The sequence below is a fragment of the Chrysochloris asiatica genome, unplaced genomic scaffold (assembly GCF_000296735.1).
Source record: "Chrysochloris asiatica unplaced genomic scaffold, ChrAsi1.0 scaffold00025, whole genome shotgun sequence".
Taxonomy (NCBI): domain Eukaryota; kingdom Metazoa; phylum Chordata; class Mammalia; order Afrosoricida; family Chrysochloridae; genus Chrysochloris; species Chrysochloris asiatica.
The window spans coordinates 21,819,149-21,841,526 of NW_006408543.1; the positions used below are offsets into that span (position 1 = coordinate 21,819,149).

General features: G+C 44.1%; 1 protein-coding gene across 1 annotated transcript in view; it reads left to right on the plus strand.

The window, feature by feature from the left end:
- Positions 1-22,378, plus strand: part of KCNK10 (potassium channel, subfamily K, member 10) — a 226,624-nt gene that overhangs the window by 65,023 nt on the left and 139,223 nt on the right. The window contains exon 2 of the mRNA XM_006839589.1: positions 12,494-12,825. Within this exon, the coding sequence (XP_006839652.1) occupies positions 12,494-12,825 (332 nt within the window). The remainder of the gene's footprint in view (positions 1-12,493; positions 12,826-22,378) is intronic.

The following is a 22,378-nucleotide window of genomic DNA, read 5'->3' on the forward strand; positions in this document are numbered from 1 at the left end:
TGGACACTTCACTCTCCGCTCTAGTCCTCTGTGGCTATGTCTTTGTCCCTGGGTCTGGGAGTCCCCAGGTCTCACCATACTACTGGCCAACCAGGTCTCAATCTAGGTGGACAGGAATCTATTGAATGTGGTTGAACTTAGCTCACAACTTCGTTGCAGTTTTCCCCCACTTCCCCTTATCGGTAGACCAGCATGGTCACCAGCAAGACCATATGCCTGCTCGTGTGTTCCCCTTAAATCTCAGTCTTGGGAGGTGGTTTGCCCTAAGGGGACCCGACTGCTTGCCCTGATGGCTCCCTGGTGAACAGCTTGTTCTTGTAGTAGTCAATTGGATTGCCATTATTGTTTTTTTTCCTGTTGGTCTTTCTTTCAAGAAGTATCTTCTGTTCTTTTAGCCATTCCAGGCTGGTCTGCTTGTCCTTTCAAGTGAAAATTTTCCACCTCAGAAAATTCTGGATGGGGATCCAGATTCCACCTATGGTCTTATATAATGCAAAGGCTCCGCAGGAAGTCTCCTTCCTTGGCCAAGTTTTAGCCCCATTTTAGGTATTCCAATCAGTTATAGGCTGAAGACGGACTTAAAAGCTTTCTATAGTGATGGTTCTGGTTATGTCTTTCTCTCCCCCTCAAGTGTCGGTTTTACAGTAGTAGGCAAGGGAAACCAAGATTCAAAAGACAGCCAAGATGAAAGGAGATAGGTCTCTTGAGATACAATAGTGAATAATTGTTATCAGGAGTGATTGTGAGGGTTGGAAATGTAAAGGTAGACATTTTGTAGCAAAAGGAGGGGAGTGATTGACTTTGCAGTCTAGGAGCAGAGGTCCCTGGGACCATCAAGGGAGAAGAGCGGAGAGTGGGACCCTACCCAGAGAAGCAGTGATGCCAGAGATGGGGAGCGGGTGCAGGCTTACAAGGTATACCCTTTGGTTGGTTGATGATGCATGGAGGGGATTGTAACCATGGCAATGAAACGAAATATGATAGGATTAATGTAAAGCTAATGTTCTCCCATGTAAACTATCACATAATTCACAATAAAACCCTAAAAAGAAAAGACAACCAAGTATCTTAACATTATTTCTCCTCTTTAACCCATTCAAACCGTGCCTCAATCCCTGTATCCTGGCACCCTGTTGTTCCAAGGTTACGCATACACCACTATTTACCTCTGTCCCACTTAGTCCATGCAAATCTGCCTTACTGTTCTCCCATCCACCTTGTTTTTCCATTCCCCTCCCCCTTCTAGTGTATTGCCTCCCCTCCACAGCACCCAAACTATCTTGTGTCTATTCCCTACCTTGCACTCCACCTTCCCCTTCCTCTCCTCACCCCCCACCCTATAACCAACAAATAATTTTTTTCCCCTTTTAGTGTGGGTACTTTTTCTTAAGCTTTTACAATAATGATCTATGCAGTATTTCTCCTTTTGTGACTGACTAATTTCACTCAGCAAAAGGTCCTCAAGGTTCACCCATGTTATGCAGTGGCTTGCAGCTTCCTTGTTATTCTTCAAGGTAGCATAATATTCCATTGTATGCCTACACCACAGTTTGTTTATCCATTCTTCCATCACCAATCCATTTTCCCCCCCAAACCTGGAACATATTTAGCCATTTGGTTGAAGGAAATCCATGTCCCCTGATTAATTTTGTTGTTGTTAAGTGCCATTGAGTCGATTCCAACTCATAGTGACCCTGTATAGGGTTTCTGAGGAGCAGCTGGTGAATATGAACCACTGACCTTTCGGTCCCATGCATCATCCCACAGTACCACACCAGGACTCCTCCAAAGTTATTTAGTGTGTCAGTTAGTTCCTTGAAGACCTCACTAATCAGAGCTTTTAATAATATTTCAGAACACTTCTGATGTGTGGATTTGTATGTGTTCTATGTCACTGCTTTCCCTGCTTCTTGAAGAACAATGTTCCTTTTAGGTTTCTCTTCCTCTAACCCATGGTCACTTGCAGCCTGGAATAGCTGCATTTGCATTCATTCATAGAAATGTTGCTTTGTTCAGCAGCACCGACAGCACCTGAGAGAAACCACACTAGAGGAAATTAACCAGGGGGTGGAGCCAAAATGCCAATCTCGGGTACTTTACGCTGTTGTTTGCGTAAGTGCTGTCCAGTCAGTTCCAACTCATAGCGACCCTGTATAGGGTTTCCAAGGAGCAGCCAGTGAGTTTGAACAGCTGACCTTGTGGTTCACAGTCCAGTGCTGATCCTACTACAGCCCCATACCAGGAATCCAGGGTACCTTATAGAAACCCCTTTTTCCCTTTGATGGTTCTTGTTCATTTTTTGAAACTTAGTAAGCTTAATCAAGGGAGAACTATGTAAAAAGGTTTTTCAGCTGAGTTTTTTTCCCCAGTTCATGCATGCACAGGTTTATTCCAAACAAAATGTGTTGAAACTTGTCTCTGCAATCAGTGGATGGCTGTAGACAAGTTGTTTCAGCAATACACAGGTTGTAGTTTCATTGTTGTTGTTATGTGCTGTTGAGTCGGTTCCGACTCATAGCAACCCTGTACAGGGTTTCTGAGGCTGTAAATCTTTACGGGAGCAGAAAGCCTCATCTTTCTCCAGCGGAACAGCTGGTAGTTTCGAACCGCTGACCTTGCGGTTCACAGCCCGATTCGTAACCACTATGCTACCAGAGCTCCTTTACTTTCATTAAGATGCCTTTAAAATGAAAGTTCAGTCCAGTGTCTTCCTAGACAATATGTCAGTCCAGTTACATTTAAGTCAGATAAGTCAGCTCAGAAGGCTATGGTGGCTGTTTTCTGGGATCCCAAAAGTGTAATCTTGAATAATTCTCTTGAGGGATACAGAGTCATTATGAGGGCTTATTAGGAGAAAGTTTTTTTGTTTTTTTAAATTGTAAATTGAGTGATAGTTTACATGGGAGAACATCAGTTTTACACTCATCGTTTCGTTGCAATGATTACAGTCTCCTCCGTGCATCAGCATTCAACAGTATTTGCTTCTATTCCCTCTTTTTTTTTTTTTGGTGGGGGGAGATGTATACAAAAATACTCAGGAATATATAATCATTTAAACAACTGAAGAGCACATTCTGCAAGCCTGCCTCCTGGCCACCAGCACACAGCCTTTCTCATTCCACGAGTCTAGAGTCCTTCAGCTGAGTATTTTTTGTAGGCGACTTTGTTGTGGTTGTTAAGTGCAGTCAAGTTGTTTCCGACTCATAACAATGTACAATAGAACAAAGCCCTGTCCAGTCCTGCGCCATCCCCACAATTGTTACATTTAAACTCATTGCTGCTGCCACTGTACCTTCATCTCACTGGGGTCAGAAACCATTTGTTTGCCAGTCCTAAGAGGAACATCATTGGCTTGTTGAGCCCCCTGGTGAGTCCAGCTTCTGTAATCCTCTCCCCAGCAGGGTGGGCTCTAATGGTTAGGAGTATCAACCTGATTTTCAAATCCAGGTTGATGCTGTCTGGACCTAGTCAGAAGGAAAGACTGATGGGAGATTCTGCCTGCCTGGTCCCAGAGGGCTGATTCATCAGGGGTGACTCACACCAGACAATAGATGTTTTTACCTAACGGATATTTTGTACCAGTCAGTAAAAGAGAACTGTCTAGCCTTTTGAGAACAACAACAACAAAAAAATCCAAAATTGAGTATTGGGAGTACAGTAGAATGAATTACTGCTTTCTGTTCTTCCATAGTAATTGGGAAACCCATGAAGAACTCTCCTTGAATTGTTTGTTTCCCCAGAACCTCTGTGGAAACACACCGCAGTGCCAGGGATGCTCACGTCTGCCACTTAACAGTGCAGTTAAGTTTTCTTTTGGGCAGGTGTAAACTTAATCGTATAAAAGGTGGCCCAAACCAAGTTTATGGATGGATGAGTAAATGTATTCAGGAAGGGAGTGAATTGTAGTTAGGAGCCTCCCAGGGCCTGCCTTCCTCCCTGGAGGGAGATACGAAAAGGGGCGTTTAATCAGATTGGGGAGTGAGAAGTCATGGAGGACTTTCAGGATGTGGTGTCACATGAAGCATGCGGAAGAGTTAACTGAATAAGAGTGGGAAGGAAAAAAGAACCCAAAAGTGAGACCCATTGTTCTGGGGAGGCTCAGAGGGAAATATCAGTATGGCTCTGTGTGTGTGTGTGTGCCTCGGTGGTACCCAGTTTGGCTAAGGGGAAGGTTGCTTGTGTTGATGCTGCAGAAGGTGAGGCAGGGGAGACAGGTAGACACTAGGCTTTGGTAAGGAGAGTCTTGGTGCCAGCTCAGGGCCTACACAATGATTCAGAGTCTCTGTGGTGTTTTCAGAGGATCTTTTTTCCTCAGAGAACTCCACCTGATTGGGGTGTGGAGCGTGGGTCAGGGTGTCAGGACTGGAGACTGTCACAGTGACTCAGGTGAAAGAAGACAAGGGTCTGGACTAAGGGGACAAGAGAGTACAGACGTGAGACAAAGTGGTAGAATATTCTTAGCACCATCTTTCTCTGTTGTTTCCTCTCTTCTGGGCTCTCTGTCCTTATGGTGGTGGTGTTGGCTATGTGCTGTGGAGTTTGTTCCGACCCATAGTGACCCCGTACAGGGTTTCTGAGGCTGTAAATCTTTACGGGAGCAGAAAGCCTCATCTTTCTCCTGCGGAGCAGCTGGTAGTTTCAAACTGCTGACCTTGCAGTTTGCAGCCCGATTTGTAACCACTACACTACCAGAGTTCTGTCCCAATAGTTGTTGTTAAATGCCAGTCAATTCATGTTACCATGGTTTTTTCCTTTGGGAAGAAAAGTCTAGAAGGAAACAGAACATGATGGCTTTATAGGATAAGCACTGGACTACTAGCCACAAGGTCCATGGTTCAAGTCCACCAACCACTCCGTGGGAGAAAGATGGGGTTTTCTGCTCCTGTAAAGATGTACAGCCTCAGAAACCCTATACAGGGTCGCTATGAGTTGGAACTGACTTGATGGCACGTAATAACAATAGAAGGAGAGAGGGCTATGCTTAACCCAGAACAGAGCCTCTCTCGTGGCCTGCTCAATTGGTATGTATAGATTGAGTATCATCAGTATTCCTACGGGGGCCAGCTTGCCTGTCTCCCCGGTGTGGCCTCTAGTAGACACCTACGTGGCTAACTGCTGGAGTATCTGGCTTTAGAAGGAACACACACTCCATGCTTTTCTCAGAGGCAGATGATGGCTGAAACCAGGTGCTATGACATGGTGGTGGAGACCACCTGCCTCTTCCCACTCCTCTCCTCCCCCAAGCCTGAAGTCTGACTCTGGGAGTCTTTTGGGGGACCCTTTGGAGTTTTCATTGGGACCCTTTGGAAGCTCTGAGCTGCACCTGTCCCGGAGTGAGCTGAGACCTGGGCGAGGAGCTGCCGTGATCCTTGCCGTCTGCAGCCACAGTTGTACTTTGCCTGGATCAATAGGTAGAGCCATGTTGCTATGTGATGGAGGCACCTCTGAGGTGGCTGCACTTCAGGTTTCCAAGAGACCCTGAAGCCTTTGGAGGCAATTTAATTCATTGATGGTATTGGAGCGTAGAGGCACTTTGGGTGAGCTGTCTGAAGACTGATTCAAAGACGCCATTTCATGTTGGCTTGTGATAGGCTACCAGTGGTACCTCTCTCAGCCTCAGTTTCCTCACCTGTCAAGGAGGCAGTAATGACCAGTGTCGTCTATACAAGATTGTTGTGAAGATAAAATCAATTTTCCAACATGTGCAACATCTTTGTCACCTGTCCCACCACCTCTGTTGGTGGGGATATATTTTATTCATTGTGGCTTTGTAGGATAAGAGTATCTCTGGTACCTGGCATGGTGCCTCGTGAGTGTGAATGTTTGTTGAATGAATGAATGAATGAGTAAACTCTAAGGAGCGTGGGAAAGCCAATAATGTAACATCAATAGCAAGGTTTAGTTGATACATATAAAGAATGATATTTATAATAGTAATATTAAGAATAATATTTATAATGATAAACATAAATAATATTTACGATCATTACTGTTGAGTCAATTCCAACTCTTAGTGACCCTGTATAGGGTTTCCAAGGAGTGGCTGGTGAATTTGAATCGCTGATTTTGTGGTTCAAACTGACCTTGTGGTCTAGTGCTTATCCTACAGTGCTATACCAGGACTCCATGTATAATCATAGATATAAAAATTATTTATAATAGTAAATACAAGAATAAAATACTTATAATAATGGAGTCCTGGTGTGGCACTGTAGGATAAAGCATTAAACCATGGAGCTGATTTGAACCATAAGGTTGGCGGTTCAAACCCACCAGCTGCTCATCGGAAATCCTCTACAGGGTTGCTATGAATCAGAACCGACTCGACAACACGTAGCAACACAGCAACAACAATTTACTTACAATAGTAAATGTAAAGACTAACATTTATAATAATTAATGATAATGTAAAATTACGAAGAACTTGTTCAACAAAGAAGGAAATAGATCCTAACATGTGACCCAGTGTGCAACCCATTTAGGTAAAGATGGAATATATGGACATTCGGTTTCAAAATGAAAATGAACTGAAGGGATATTCAATACTTCATTTTTCCTGAGTTCTTGATGGCTTTTGATGCTAAATACTTTCCGGTTGGAGCCTTGAAGGATAATAGCTCATTACTTTATATGCTCCATCCATGATTGATGGGGAAAACTCCATTACTGCCAGGAAACCGACATAGTCCATCCCCTAGACTAGACCATATTTTAATGCCCATCTGATACAAATACCTTGTTCATTTTTGAATAAAACCGGGCCCTTTTCACATGGAATTGCTCTGCTTCATCATTTCCTGTTGCTACAGTCAGAGGAGAACTGACTGAAGTCAGATTATTCTTGTTTAAATTCTGGCTCCACCATTTTCTGGCTGTTTGGCCCTGGCTTAGTCATTTAGCCTTACTGGGACTTTGTTTCCTGCCCTGTGAAGTGTGGATGTGTGGTCACGAGCTCAGGGACAGTAGGGTCATTGACTAAGAGCCCTGGCTGCTGCCCTGAAAACTAGCTCCCAGTCTGCACTGAGAACGCATCTCCCATGGACTGCTCCCAGCCAGTGACTGGGAGTGGTGAGGATACTGGTCTTTTTCTGAAAGACTCAGAACTCAAGATCTTGGTGGCCTTCATGAACCTCCCTTAAACTGAAAGCCATCTAGGATGCGTATGCCTGCCTCTCTTTCCTTTTCTCTCTCCTCTACTGGGAGTCACAATGACACTCTGTGTCTGGTGGCTGCCCCAATCTCCCCAAATCCTTCTAATTTTCTCTCCCACATGCATGTCCCCTAATAAAACCCATGTACATTTAACTGTGCCTTGTCATCTGTTTCTTGGAGAGTGTAAACAACAGAGGATGGTAATAGCTTGTGGTGAGGGCCAAATACAGTGATGTAGGCAGAGTGTTTATCTGAGTGCTGGGTCCAAAGTAAATGCTCAGTAAAAGTTCCCACCACCACCACCTTTACCACCACCACCTTCTTCTTCATCATCATCATCATCATCATCATCACCACCTTTACCACCATCATCTAGCCAGTTTTTCTCCTTTATTGGCTGCAGAGCTGTATCCCCCAAACCACAAGCCAACTTTGTATTATTAGCATGAGCGCCACTGTGGTTTCTTAGAAGAATTGGATTAATTACAATCCCCTTTGGAAACGTATGCAACCTCAGGAAAGGGTACAAATGAAATCCTTTTTTAACCATCAGAAAACTGCAGTCGTATTAGCTAACGCCATCAACTCATTTTTAATGAAATGTACAGAAGGTTTTGTAACATTTTTTGGCCCTAGCCAATACTTCCTGCATCAAAAATATTCTCCAGTCAGTAAACTAGGGCAGCTCATTCGTTGTTCTTAAGAATCCAGTTGGGGAAAAGAGTGACTGTTATTATTCATATTTCACCGATAAGCACACAGAGAACTAAGTGACAGTTTCAGGGACACTCAGTCACTGACAGGTTTGGGACTGAAACTCTGGTTTCTGGTCTGGTGTTGTAGATGCTCATGGGTTGGTGGATTTTGTTCATACGCTTAGCAAACTGGCATCAGGAACTGGCCTAAGTGTGTGTGAAAAGACCTTTCTCAAGTCTACTTCTACCCAGCCTCAGGGATGCTAGAAGCTCTGGAACCCTCCACAATGCAGGTCGGTGAAGGGCACAACTCCAGCTCGATTAGATCTCTGTGTCCAGGCATTGTTTATCACCTGATGAGGCTTTGTCCTAATATGAATGGCCAGGTGCTGTGGCGTATAGCCCCTGGGTAGACAACCAGTTCCCTGAAGCTTGGGAGAAACAATGGCTTATTCACAACCTAGTACAGCCCCTTGTACCTATTTGGTGCTAAGTCAGTGCTTGCTAGTGAGGGGAGGGGTGATTCTATGGGGCCTCTGCTTCTAGACTCAAGGAAAGATCACCAGCATCAGGAACAGAAAACACACATTTGCTCTATGTCACAAGCTGTGCCAAGAAATGGAATTAGGATGGTTCAAAGATGAGTTTTCTAACTCTACAAAGCTTGCAGCCTAGTGGGGGAGACAGGCAGGTGAAGCCCTTCTGGGAAAGGCCAGGAGGACTGGGGAGGATAAGAGCTTTCAGGCATATGTGGTGAGAAGAGGTTACTGACTGAGTGAACAACATCTGCAAAAACATGGAGGTGTGAAAAGAACACAGCTGGGCTAGTTGATTGTTTTCCATTTGATGCCACTTTCCCACCTGGATGTGTGGTTTCATTCTTCCCTCCCTCCCTCCCTTCCTTCCTTCCTTCCTTCCTTTCTTCCTTTATTCATCACTGATTGATTGGACACTCACTGTGTACCAGGCACTGTGCAGGACCCTGGGGACATAAAAGTGAGGGGTAGACATTGTGTCTGCCCTCATGGGGCTGGGCAATGACTAGGCTGTATGGTGTAGTGGCTAAGTTGCTTGGCTGCTAACCAAAAGGTTGAGAGTTTGAATCTACCAGCTGCTCCACAGGAGAAAGATGGGCAGTCTGCTTACATGAAGATGACAGCCTTGGAAACTGAAGCGCTTTCTACTCTGTCCTGTCGGGTTGCTATGAGTAGGAATTGATTCAGTAGCAATGGCTTGGGTTTGGTTGTGCAGTGAGTGCTGGAAGGTATATTAGTTTACAATTGCTGCTGTAATACCTAACTGTAAACTCAGTGGCTTAAAACAATACAAATTTATTATCTATGATTCTGGGGCTCAGAATCCAAAATCAGTCTCACTGGGCCAAAGGCAAGGAGTCGGCAGGACTGCTTCCTTCTGGAGGTTCACTTCCATGCACTTTCTAGCTGCAAGAGGCTGACTGCATCCCTTGGCTTGTGACCTCATCACTCCTCTGCTTCTGTCGTCATGTCTGTTTATCTGACTCTCCTGCTTCCTTGTTTCGAGGATACTTGCAATCACACTTGTAATTGCATCTGGATAATACAGGATAACTTTTCTCCTCTTGGGATCCTTTGCTTAATCACAACTGCAAAGTCCCTTTTGTCACATGAGGTAGCATATTCACAGGTTTAAGGGGTGGATTGTAGGTTCTGTGGAAGCCATGATTCTGCTTATCACAGAGGGCCAGTGCAGTAGGGGAGAAGGTGGTCTCAGAAGTGGTATTTAACCAGAGACTTAGCAGATTAGAAGCTGGGCAGAAGTGGAAGCTGGAGGACACTTAAGAAACCACTGAATTAGTCTAGGCAAGACATGCTGGTGGCCTGAATGAGGCTGGTGGCTGTGAGGTATGAAGGATCGCAAAGTGCAGGGGAGGTGAAAGGGACGGAAGATGAACAATGCTGAACGTAAGCGTCCCTAGACAGGGTTTACCTTCTTAGAATCAGTAAGGGCATCTAAGAATCTGAGTGTGGCATCTTTAGAGAAGGGTTAACAAGACCATTTACCATGAATTGCCAAAAGAATGAACAAATCAGTGTTAGATGAAGTCAAACTTGACGGCTCCTGTGAGGCAAAGATGAAGAGACTGAGAGACATTCATTAGGAAAAACCAGTCACTGACAAGGAGATATATTTGATAAAGTAGAGAAGGCGAATGAACATGAGTGGGTCCCTGGATGAGATGGCTTGGGACAGTAACCACAACAAATGTACCAACGGTCAAATGTACCAATGTACCAACGGTCATGAAGTGGGCACAGGAGGCTTCCCTGTGTAAGGTCGCCGTGCACTGAAGGCAACCAACAACAGCAAGCAAGAGCGTAATGTCCAGGGTACGGATTCTAATTAATAAACATTACGGTCAGGGATTCCAGAGAATTTCGTATTCCTGTAAGTCAGTGTTCAGTGATTTTATTTGATAGAGTGAGTAAGAAACTGTGAAAGTGAAAAACTGATTTTGAGGTTCTAAAAGAAAAGGCAGATGTTTACACATACACCCACTTCTAAGTGGTCACCCCTCTGGCCAGCTAGTCTCAGGGTTCTTGGTGTTATGAGCAAGGATGACATTGTTGATCCTTTATTCACGCTAAGTTTCCTAAGGCCGAGACAGAGCAGTTTGGCCCCAGTGGAATGGAATTGTTTGCCCCACTTAGGAAATTAGGTTTGTCATCTCCTAATACCTTATTTACGCAACAGTTAGGCTGTACTGTGACAGATGCCATCATAAGAATTAGAACAATAAAAGGAGAACAGAATCTAAGAAACACAATCATTCCCTGATGCACAAGATAGACTTCTGTGATGGATTATACAGCATTTGTGTACAGAACCACCCGGAACTTCCTGCCATTACAGAAAAACCTCCAGCTTAACGTATTTACTTCCAACGTAATGAAATTGCCCTTACAGAGAACCAGGGATCTTAGAGAAATTCTTTGTGTCTCAAAACCTAGAGGAAATTTCTTTCTAATGGCTTATTGGAAGAAATTCTATACCGTTGGACCAGGGTAAAACACCAACATCCAAACCTTTGCTGTCTACCCATAGTGACCCTAATGGACAGTGTAAAGCTGTTCCATCTCGTTTCCCAGGCTGTCAGTCCTTATAGAAGCAGACTGTCACTTCTTTCTCCCAGGGAGTGGCTGGTGGATCTGAGCCACTGATCTTTTAGTAAGCAAGTTAGCAGCAGAACACTTAACCAGTGCACCAACAGGCCTCCTGACAAAAGAAGTTGCTTTTATTAAGGCCCGCCAAGTTGGTTCCAGCTCAGAGCGACCCTGTATAGGGCTTCCAAGCAGTGACTGATGGGTTTGAACCACCGACCGTGTGCAGTCCAGTGCTTATCCTATTTTGTTGTTGTTAAGTGCCGTTGAGTTGGTTCCAGCTCATAGCAAACCTGTATAGGGTTTCCGAGGAGCAGCTGGTGGGTTTGAACCACTGAACTTGCAGCTCAAATGGACCTTAAGGTCCAGTGTTTAACCTACAGCATCACACCAGGACTCCAAAGAGATAAGAGGTCGTTACATCTAAGTCATTTTTCCTTTTGTATTGAGAAATACATGGAGGATACATATTTTTATTATAAGAAGCCAAGTAAATTGTCATAAAATATCACTCATTATTTTCTTTTCTTGTTAAAACCACCTTTCTTTTTCTTCACTCTGTGGTCTTTAGAAACTCAGACTTTCTTTACTATGTGTGATTTTTGACCTGCCTTCTTTATGGTGAGCTTACCTTTTTTAAATAATATTTTATTTCGGCTCCCATAGCCCCAGATAGGAGTCCTGATGTGGCATTGTGGGTCAATGCACAGGATTGCAAAGTTAGTTTGAACCCCAAGGTCGGTGGTTTAAGCTTCCCAGCCGCTCCTTGGAAACCCTATACAGGGTAGCTATGAGTCGGAACTGACTCAATGGTGCTTAACAACAATCCCTAGATAAGAGGACATTTTGATTTTCTAAATGTTCATCCTGGTGTACGATAAGCACTGGACCATAAGGTCAGTTTCAACTGCAAAGTCAGCAGTTCAAACTAATCAGCCGCTCCTTGAAAAACCTATACAGGGTTGCTATGAGTCAGTACCAACTCAGTGGTATTTAACAACAACAACAAAGATGTTTATCTCTCCTTTGCTCTTGGCATTTGCTAGCCCTCACTACTTGAACATGGTAACTAGGTTCTTCTCTCCTGTTTATTCCCTGTCTAAACTGAACAAGGTTTCTCTTACTCCAATATGATGTTTAGTCATGTATCTCTCTTACTTCCTATTTAAACAGGGAAGCTGAGGGAAAAACTAAATTAGAAAGAATAGAGAGATGGCTTTCAAATTTGGATCCCTGTAGAAAAAAAGACATTTCAAATTCAGTTAACTCTGTTGAAATACAAAACAAAACTCTAGGACTCCTAGGCTCATGTTTTAGAACTCAACCTGACACCTAGCAACCGATCAAACACCCTAAATGCAGGCTTGGTGAACACATTTTTAATCCTCAAATTTGAAAGCTGGCTTAAGCAAGACATCTGTGCTTTGTTTCTGACAAGTTTTGTGCTTCATATTTATAAACAAACTCTCTCTTTCCCTCTCCCTCCCTCTCCCCTTGTTTCCTCAGTGGCTGTTCCCTCAGCGGCACCTGCCTGTCAGCCCAAGGGTGCCACTAACGGCCATTACCCGGCCCCGCGCCTCGCCATCTCCTCCCGAGCCACAGTGGTAGCCAGAATGGAAGGTGCCTCCCAGGGGGGCCTGCAGACCGTCATGAAGTGGAAAACAGTGGTCGCCATCTTTGTGGTCGTGGTGGTCTACCTCGTCACTGGGGGTCTCGTCTTCCGGGCACTGGAGCAGCCTTTTGAGAGCAGCCAGAAGAATACCATTGCCTTAGAGAAGGCAGAATTCCTTCGGGATCATGTCTGTGTCAGTCTGCAGGAGCTGGAGACATTGATCCAGGTGAGCAATGAGGGTCTATCATAGAACAAGTGGGGAGAGAGGACAACATCATTTTATCTTTCTGAAGCACTGAGTTTTGCCTTTTGTTGAGCTGACACCCACCCTCTCCCCATCAGAAGACTTGACAACGGTCACTAAACGGGCAGGGACCAGGTAGATTTCAAGAGGCCTAAGCTCTAGTTTTGACATTGACCTCACCCTGCTATATGACTGTGAACAAATGAGAAACATATACAAGCCTCAGATTCCTTATTTGGAAAAACAAATGGATTGGGCAGAATTTCTAAGGTTCCTTCAAAATCTACACAGCTGTTAAGTCAAAGTACAGTAAATAGAAGTGTCTGCAGTTTACCCCCCAAATAATTTGAATTGACACTCACTCACCAGAATTGAGTTCCTTCAAGAGAGCAAGCTTGACGCTTAATCCTATATATTTGATTATCCAATGGGACACATGGCGTTCTGGTTTGGCACTGTGGGCAAATGCATTGCACTGCAAAGTTGGTTTGAACTGCAAGATCAGCGGTTCAAGCTCACCGTCTGCTCCTCAGAAACCCCATACAGGGTTGCTATGAGTCGGAACTGACTCAATGGCATTTAACAAACAACATGGGGTAAATTACCATGAAGTCACTTCTCAATGTAGACAGTTAATTCCCCAGGTTGTCAGGTGGTTCCATCCTATAGCTGTTGAACTGGGGTCAGGGAGAGCCCATGTGGGCCTGCAATGCTTCCACTGACACTGGCCTTTCTCCTTTGGTTGCATGTAACAGAACTGGTAAAGGAAACGGGCTATTCTGGGTATCTTCTCTGATCTCAGCTCTACCAGTCTCCCCTCCTTCCTCTCACACACACTGACCTGATGGCTCTTCTGGAACATTCTAAACTTGTCTCTGTCCTAGGGCCTTTGCACTAGCTCTTCTTCCTAGGAGAATGTTCTTCCTGTTGACATTCTAATGACTTGCTTCCTCATGCCATTCCTTTAGCTGTCTTATTGAAAAGAAAGCCCTGTCTCTATTTCTTCCTTTATTCCTTTTGTCGTTGTTGCCATCAAGTTGGTTCCCACTCATGGTGACCCTGTGCAGGGGTTCCAAGGAGCGGCTGGTGAGCTTGAACCACCGACCTTGAGGTACAAATAGACCTTACAGTCCAGCGTATTAACCCACAATCCACATCTGTACAGCTTCATCTTTCTCACACTGAGTGGCTGGTGGGTTTGAACCCGATCAATAAAATGAAACCTTGCTTTATTGTTTTCTTCTGTAAAGATGTTGTTGTTGTTGTTAAGTGCTATCGAGTCGATTCTGACCCAGAGCGACCCTGTATAGGATTTCCGAGGAGCAGCTGGTGAGTTTGAACTGCCGACCTTGCAGTTCAAACAGCTTTGCAGTCTGGCGCACTAACCCACAGCGCCACACCAGGACTCCGTAAAGGTGTATCACCTTAGAAATCCTAGGGAGCAGTTCTTTTCTGTCCTATAAGGGTCACTGTGACTTGGTATTGACTTGATGGCAGTGAGTTTTTGGAAAATGATGCTTAGGTATTTCTTTCTTTCCTTGTTAGATTTCTGTCTCCTTCACTAGTATATAATCACTATGAAGCTAGGAAACTGATCTATTTGGCTCATTAGTCTCGCTCTAGGACTCCTGGTGTGGCACCGTAAGATCAGCACTAGACTGTGAACCACAAGGTCAACGGTTCAAACCCACTAGCTGTTCCTCGGAAACCCTATACAGTGTCTCTATGGGTTGGAATCAACTCGATGGCACTTAACAACAAAAACAGTGTCAGGGAGCACAGTGGCTGTGTAGGATAAATGTTGGACTGCCAACCACAAGGTCAGTGGTTTGAGTCCACTAGTCCCTCCACTAGAGAAAGATGAGGATTTCTGCTTCTGCAAAGATTTACAGCTTCAGAAACCCTATACAGGGCCACTATGAGTTGGAATGACAACACTTAACAACAACAACAACAACAGTGGTGTCTAGAAGGTGGCCTGATGGCAGAGTGGGTTAATTAATGGATTGCTAACTGCGAGATTGGCAGTTCAAATCCACCATTCATTCTGTGGGAGAACAGTGAGGTTTTCTCCTCCCATAAAGCTTTGCAGTCTTAGAAACCCAAAGGGGTGGTTCTACTGCATCTGACAGGGTCGCTGTGAGTTGGAACTGATTCAGTAGCAGGGGGTTTCCTTTGGTTTTGGTTTAGTGCCTAGAACAGTACCTGAAACATAGTAGGTCCTCACTGCATATCTGTGTTCTAGCAGAAGCAGAAACAGAGCCACAAAGTGCTGGAAAAGCAGAGCTTGTTTTCTCACAAAGGTGCATTTTTTCTGTTTGGTACACTTTTTAATTTTTAAGTTTTTATTGTGATATAAGTGATTGTTTACATGGGCGAAAATTAGCTTTACATTTATCCTGTCGTATTTCATTTCATTGCAATGATTACAATCCCCTCCATGTATCATCAAACGACCAAAGGGTACATACACCCCACAAGCCTGCCCCCTGGCCATCAGTACACAGACCCTCTACCTCTCTGTGTCCAGAGTCCCCAGCTGCTCCATCTCTCCATGTCATCATCTCTGCCTCCGCCTCTGGTGTCACTGCTTCTCTGGATAGGGTCCTGCACTCTGCTCTTCTCCCTTGATGGTCCCAGGGACTTCTGCTCCTAGACTGCAAAATCAACCACTCCCCTCCTTTTGTTACAAGATGTCTACCTTTGCATTTCCAACATTCACAGTCAGTACTGATAACAATTATTCACTACTGAACCACAAGAGTCTTATTCCCATCTCCTTTCATCAGCCCTGTCCAGACAGGTTGGAAACCACTCAGTGGAGATTCTACCATCCCCTGCACACACTGGAACTAGACTCCCTCTTAAAAGCTTGTAAGCCAGTCACTTCTTTCCTTTGTAGCCCCCCCTCCCATTTTGGGTAGCCGTTGTCTAAGTGGCCCATCCCTGCCAACCCTGTGTACCGAGGGGGTGGGAATGATCCTCACTGTAAAGATTTGTTCCTCTTTTGAGCTACTACATTGTTTGGTACACTCTTAGAGATGTGTCTGAAAGGTGAAACCAAGTTTCAAGACTTGAATCTCTCCACTGCCAGGGGTGTCCTCATCATTGAAGGAAAAACAAACCCCATTGCCATTGAGTGATTCCATGTGTCACAGACTAGAATTGGCCTCTAGGGGTTTTTTTGGGCTGTAATTTTCACAGAAGTAGATTGCAGGCCTTTCTTCTGTGGTGTTGCTGGGTAGGTTTGAACCACCAAGTTTTAGGTTAGTTGTTGAGTGCAGACTATTTGTGCCATGCTTGACTAAACAGATGAGTCAGAGTCACTTAGCTGGGACTTTTGGTGCATGTGGAAAACAATTTCAGTCTGTTTGTGGGAAGCTATGTCTACGCTGTGGGCTGTGGGTTAATGCGCCAGACTACAAAGCTGTTTAAACTGCAAGGTCGGTGGTTCAGACTCACCAGCTGCTCCTTGGAAACCCTATACAGGGTTGCTATGGGTTGGAATCAACTCAACAGCACTGAACGACAATGTCTATATTAGCAATGAAATGATTGGACCCCTAACAACCTTTCTAATTGTATTTCCCACTTCCACAGCTTCCTTTTATCCATCCATCATCTATCTATCCGTACATCCTGTTATTCAACAAACATTTATTGAATACTTAACATGAGCCAGGCTTTGCTAGGGATTTGGGATGAATAATGAGATGAATAATGAATACTAATTCACAGCCAAATATGAAAGACTGAGATACACTTAGATAATTAGTATGTTAAGTATTAAATGCTCCTTAGAAGTGAGGGTGGTAAACTTCGTTTCTCCTACTTTGGATATGTTGTCAGAAGGGACCCATCCCTGGAGGACATCATGCTTGATAAAGTGGAGGGTCCGTGAAAAAGAGGGAGACACTCAGTGAAATGGATTGACACAGTGGTAGCAGCTGTGGGCTCACACGGAACAATTGTGAGGATGCCGTAAGGATCGGGCAGTGTTTTGTTCTGCTGTGCTATGGTCACTATGAGTTGGAACTCACTCGATGTCACCTAACAACAACACAAGTGTGGAACAATGGAAACATCCGTCTGGTATATTAACTTTGCTTGCAGGTGTCCACGATGTCTTCTAGGATGAGGCCTTGTCTGAGCAGACTTTTGAAAGATGAATAGAGGTTCTGCAAGCAGCTAATGATGATGATGGAGGGATGGGCATTCTCTGCAAAGCACATTTGTGAGCATTCTGCCCGTTCTTTTTTTTTTTGGGGGGGGGGGTAGAACACTGTACAGAAAACAGCTTCATTTATGATGCCTAGCAGCATCATGATGTTTTACAGTGTTTACAGTTTATCACAAATATTTCACAGTAAATGCCAATGGCAATGTACTAAGTCAAATGATTACAGGAGTGGGTAAAATAATTAGTTAAAAGGAAAATCAACTGGGACGCATTTGTTCTATGAGCTACTGAGACGTACAAAGCTTTTTAAAGACTGGGAAATTGGTGCAAGGGAAGACAAATATGCCAACAAAATACAGGAAAGTGGAGATAAATTTTGTTGTCGTTCACTATTATTGAGTTGGCCCCCAACTCATGGCTACTCCATGTACAACTGTCCTGCACCATTCCCATTGTAACCACTTGTGGATTGTACTGTTTGCTCCTTGGAGTTTTTCTCGGCTGTCAGGTCGTGTTCTTTGTCTTAGCCTGGAAGCTCCTTTGAAACCTGTTCACATTATAGCAACTTGCAAGTCTCCGTGGACAGATGGATGAGATGTGAAACAACATATGTTTGAAAACTTGGTATATGATAGCAACTTCTGCCCATTCTTGAAGATACAGCTTAGATTGCATCTGCTCCAAGAAGCTTTCTCTGGTAGATGCTGGGATGGTGATGGGCTGCCCAGATGTCTAAGGGTTCTTCTAGGAGTGTTGTGGGTAGAATGAAAAAGCTGAACAAAATATTTCAAAGGGCAGCCCTAAGAACAAAGTCAAGTATTGTAATGCAATGTGCAAAGATCTGGAGTTAGAAAACCCAAAGGTAAGAACACACTCATCATTTGTCAAGCTGAAAGAACTGAAGAAACAATTCAAGCCTCTAGTTGCAATATTGAAGGATTCTATGGGCAAAATATTGAATGATGCAGGGAGCATCAAGAAAAAATGGAAGGAATATACAGAGTCACTGTACCAAAAAGAATTGGTCAATATTCAACCATCTTCAAGAGACAGCATATGATTAAGAACTGATGGTATTGAAGGAAGAAATCCCAGCTGTACTGATGGCAAGCTGCTATTCATTCCCACCCCACCCTACCCCTCTGGGAAGGAGAAGGAAGAGAAAACCCTAGAAACTCCTTAAATTACATGGACCCTGGGGCTCTGCTAAGAGAAAACAGAGGAAAGCTTCTGAAAGCCCTTTGGGACTTCAAATCCTAAAATTTTACTCCATTTGCTCCTTTGCAGAAGTTGCTCCCCTGAGTGCTGGGCTGGGTGCCTGTGCCCAGAGGCTATGTCTTTGTGGCTCAGAGCCCAGGGAAACAGCTCAACAATTTTCTATTCCACTTCAAGGGTTTTACCTGGGCTGCTAGATAATTGCCTGTATCTCCAGCTATGGCAGAAAGACTCAGCCTCATATTTATTTAGGAGAGACTAGGGTTGATTCCAAGGAGCTCTGGTAGCGTAGTGGTTACAAACTGGGCTGTGGGCCGCAAGGTCAGCAATTAGAATCTACCAGCTGTTCTGCAGGAGAAAGATGAAGCTTTCTGCTCCTATAAAGATTTACAGTCTCAGAAACCCTGTACAGGATCGCTATGAGTCAGAACCGACTCCACGGCACATAACAACAACAACAACAACAACAACAACAGGGCTGATTCCACGGATTGTGGTTCCCCATAGTGTTCTCCAGGTAGTTTCAGAAAATGCCAGGGACCCAGGCAGCCCCCACCCCAAACAGTGGGGTGACCATTGACTCCAAGGTGTTACTCAGTGCATCATCAGTGGGTCTCTCTAACAAATCCCGTCATTGGCACATCAGTTTGTGCCAGAGCAGTCCAGGGATGCTGGTCTGAACATTTTTTCAGTTTTTCTTCTCTAGTTTGTCCTTTAACCAGCTGTTCCTCCCAATCCTTTCTCTCTTCCTAGTCACTAGGAAGAGATCAGGGGTACCAGTTGCAGACACCAGGGCCCACATGGCTTCCTGTACTTCAGACCAGCTGATCCCTACATTTGAAGTTTCCCCTAATCCTCTGAGGATATAAACCTCAAGTTTGGTCATCTTCCTTTGTCTAACTTCTGACCTGCTGGTTTCTACTGCCCCTGTGTGTTCCATAATTCATTGAAATAACTCACAAACTGAAGGAAAAGGACTATCTTTAATCTAGAAGGAAAAGAATGTAAAGACATTGGCAAGGTCTGGGAAGGGTCTAGGTTCAGCGCTTTTCTACCCTCAGGGACACCATTACCCTCCAGAACAGAATGTTTGCTCTTTCCAACCCAGAAGCTCTACTGAGCCTCTGAGTTCTCCCACTGTCTTCTGAAGTCTTTATCGACTTCATCACGTGGTCATGGTCAAGTCTTCTGATATTAGTCATTGTTGAACCCCCTGGTGAGCCCTCTTAGACTGGCCAGCCTCCACTCATTGACTTCAGTTATGATCTCTGGCCATCAGGAAGTAAGACCAAAGGTCAAATTGTTTGCTACAAGGAGTTCCACACCTCATCCTCTGTAATAGGGTCTGTATCCCTAGTGCCTGGTTGCTAGTGACCCGCGTTGAGGCTTGTAGATTTTTTAGGGAAAGAGGCCCCTTGAATATGGAACCATCTAGAAAAAAGAGCCTGGAGGCAGCACTAAATCCAGTTCCAACAGGATTCATTGGATACCCACGGGCAAGCCACTTAACCCACACACTTCATCCTGTAAGGAAACATAAAATCCATCTGTCTCTAGAATCTCACCCCTGAGACTGTCAGGGGGTCTGCGATGACTGTAATAGGGAGATTTCCTGCAGAGCTGCTATAATAATTAAAAAATAACTACTGCTTACTGGTTTATTTTCCTCTAGGCTCTGTTTAAGTACTTTGATCCTTCATTCATTTAATCCTTGCAACAAACCTTGGAGGTAGGCTCTGTCATCATCATCATCATCATCATCATTCCATTTTATAGATGAGCAAATAAATTCCAAGGATTTAAGTAACTTGCCCAAGGTCACATAGTCTATAAATGAGAGATCTTGAGAAGCTAGACTCCTGAGCTCATACATGAAGTCATTGTGTTGGATTACTTTTGTCATTGACCTTTTTTAAGTTAAAAAAATTAAAATCAATATTATTATTTATTATGGCAAATAGATATGTCATAAAACACTTGACACTTGAACAGTTGTCACACATTTAATTCATTATGTTGGCCAACCATCACCCTTATCCGTTCCCAAGTTTTCCATCATCTTTAATGGAAGTTCAGTGCCAACAGCCTTTTCTTCAAGCTTGTACTCCAAGGTAAAGACTGAAGGGAGAAGGAGAAAAATTTGGGAAAACTGGACTGTCTGACATGGTACTGTAGTACTTCAATGCTGGAATATTGTGTTTTCAATGAGGAGGATGGTGTCAAGGATGGGAAGGAGTAAGTAACGCATTAAAGTCAGGCAAACGTAGACCCTTCACCACACTGAATTGAAGGATCCTTCTCATATTAAAGGGGCCAGACAACCTCTTCCTTTTGGATTATTGGGAAGAGTGAATGAGAAAACTCCAAATAAAGTGCCTAACAGAGTGCCTGGCAAATACAGGTAGACCCTGGTGTGTAGTGGGTTATGTGTTAGGATTTTGAACTCACCAGCTGCTCTGTGGGAGAAAGATGAAGCTTTCTGCTCTGGTAAAGATGTACAGCCACGGAAACTCTATACAGGGTTGTTATGAGTCGGAACCTACTGGATGGCATACAGCAACAAACCACAACAGCCTGACTCTTCTTGTGTTAGTTCTGATGTAAGTTGCTGTTGGTAAGTGCCGTTGAGCTGGTTCAGACTCATAGCGATCCTGTATATTGTTTCTGAGAAGCAGCTGGTGGGTTTGAACTGCCAACCTTGTGGTTCAAAGTCCAGTGATGACCCTACAGTGCCACACCAGGTATGATGTAAGTAGAATCCCTAAATTTTTTTTTTTTAGTTTTCATTGTTATTGACTTTTATTATCAGTATCTTTATAAATCTGATCTTTGTCTCTGGTTGGAAACATTACCTATAAAGTAACAGATACATGTTAATATATGCTTATGTAAAAAGATATACAAATTATTAAAAAATGGATAGTTGCAAGTGTGGTTTGTCATAAATAGAATATTTTATAATCTAGGGACTACCTGTATTTAGTATTGTTGTTGTTGGTATGTGCTGTAGAGTCGTTGCCGGCTCATGGCCTACGGTTCCCAAGGAGCAACTAACAGGTGAGCTTGAACCTATATAGGGTTTCCAAGAAATGACTGGTGAGCTTGAACCACTGACCTTGCAGTTCAAACTGACCTTGAGTTCAAAGGCTTATCCTGTTATTTCCTTCCCCTGATTTGATATTTCTTCTCCAAAGAGGAGTGCATGGGATAGAATTTAACAAATAGTGCGAAGTCCGCCTGGGACACTTGCATTTCCTTGAGAGAGGAATAAAAGAAATGAAATATGTGCTCAAGTTGCAGTTTCCATAAACTTGATTTGACTGCCACTGTGTCCCAAGAATTTCTTCATCCTTGATACTTCACAAACCACAGTTGCTTATGTCCCTGTTCCCAGTGCAATTGTCTCAGCAGTTTCTGTACTGACAAGTCTTGGAAAAAGCAATAAAACATTCATCTTATGTAATCCTCAGAGAATAGACTCATGAGGACATCATCTTGCCTGACAGAGACAGGAAGATGCTTCTGCCTGCATGGATGATGATTTGTGGCAGCCACTTTCTGGTTGTGAGTTCTTAGACATTTTAAGACCCTGACTGTCTTCTTTTGTAGCTTGTGTGCTCACATGGCTGCTGTTTCTCCTGTAAATGCCACAATGAAGAAAGTGATTAATGGCGGTGGTTTTAGTGTTGGGCAAGGTGCGCACCAGGGTGGATGTGGAAGTTTCCGTTCTGAGCAACCCAATATAACATGGGCAAGGAGAGCCCCTCTCTCACTAGCCAACACTTCTAAGGTCAGTTTGGTCTGTTTATTTTTCCAGAGTGAGCAGGTTGCCTCATTGTCTACAAGGGTGACTTTCTCCCTGGAATAGTTTAGTCATTGACTTGGGCAAGATTCAGAACTTCATGGAATCCACTTGACCTGAAATTGGCACCTTCATTTCACGGGAGTCTCTTTGTCTGAAGAAAGCCGGTCCTGGAGTAGGTCAGTAGTTCCCAGAAGTAGGAGCCTTTGGGGAAACCTACTAGCATGGAGGTTAGGTTCTCGGTTGCTAACTGAAAGGTCAGTGGTTCAAATCCATCAGTTCCTGGCAGGAGAAAGAAGCCGTCTGCTTCTGTGAGGATTACAGCCCTGTAGGGGCTC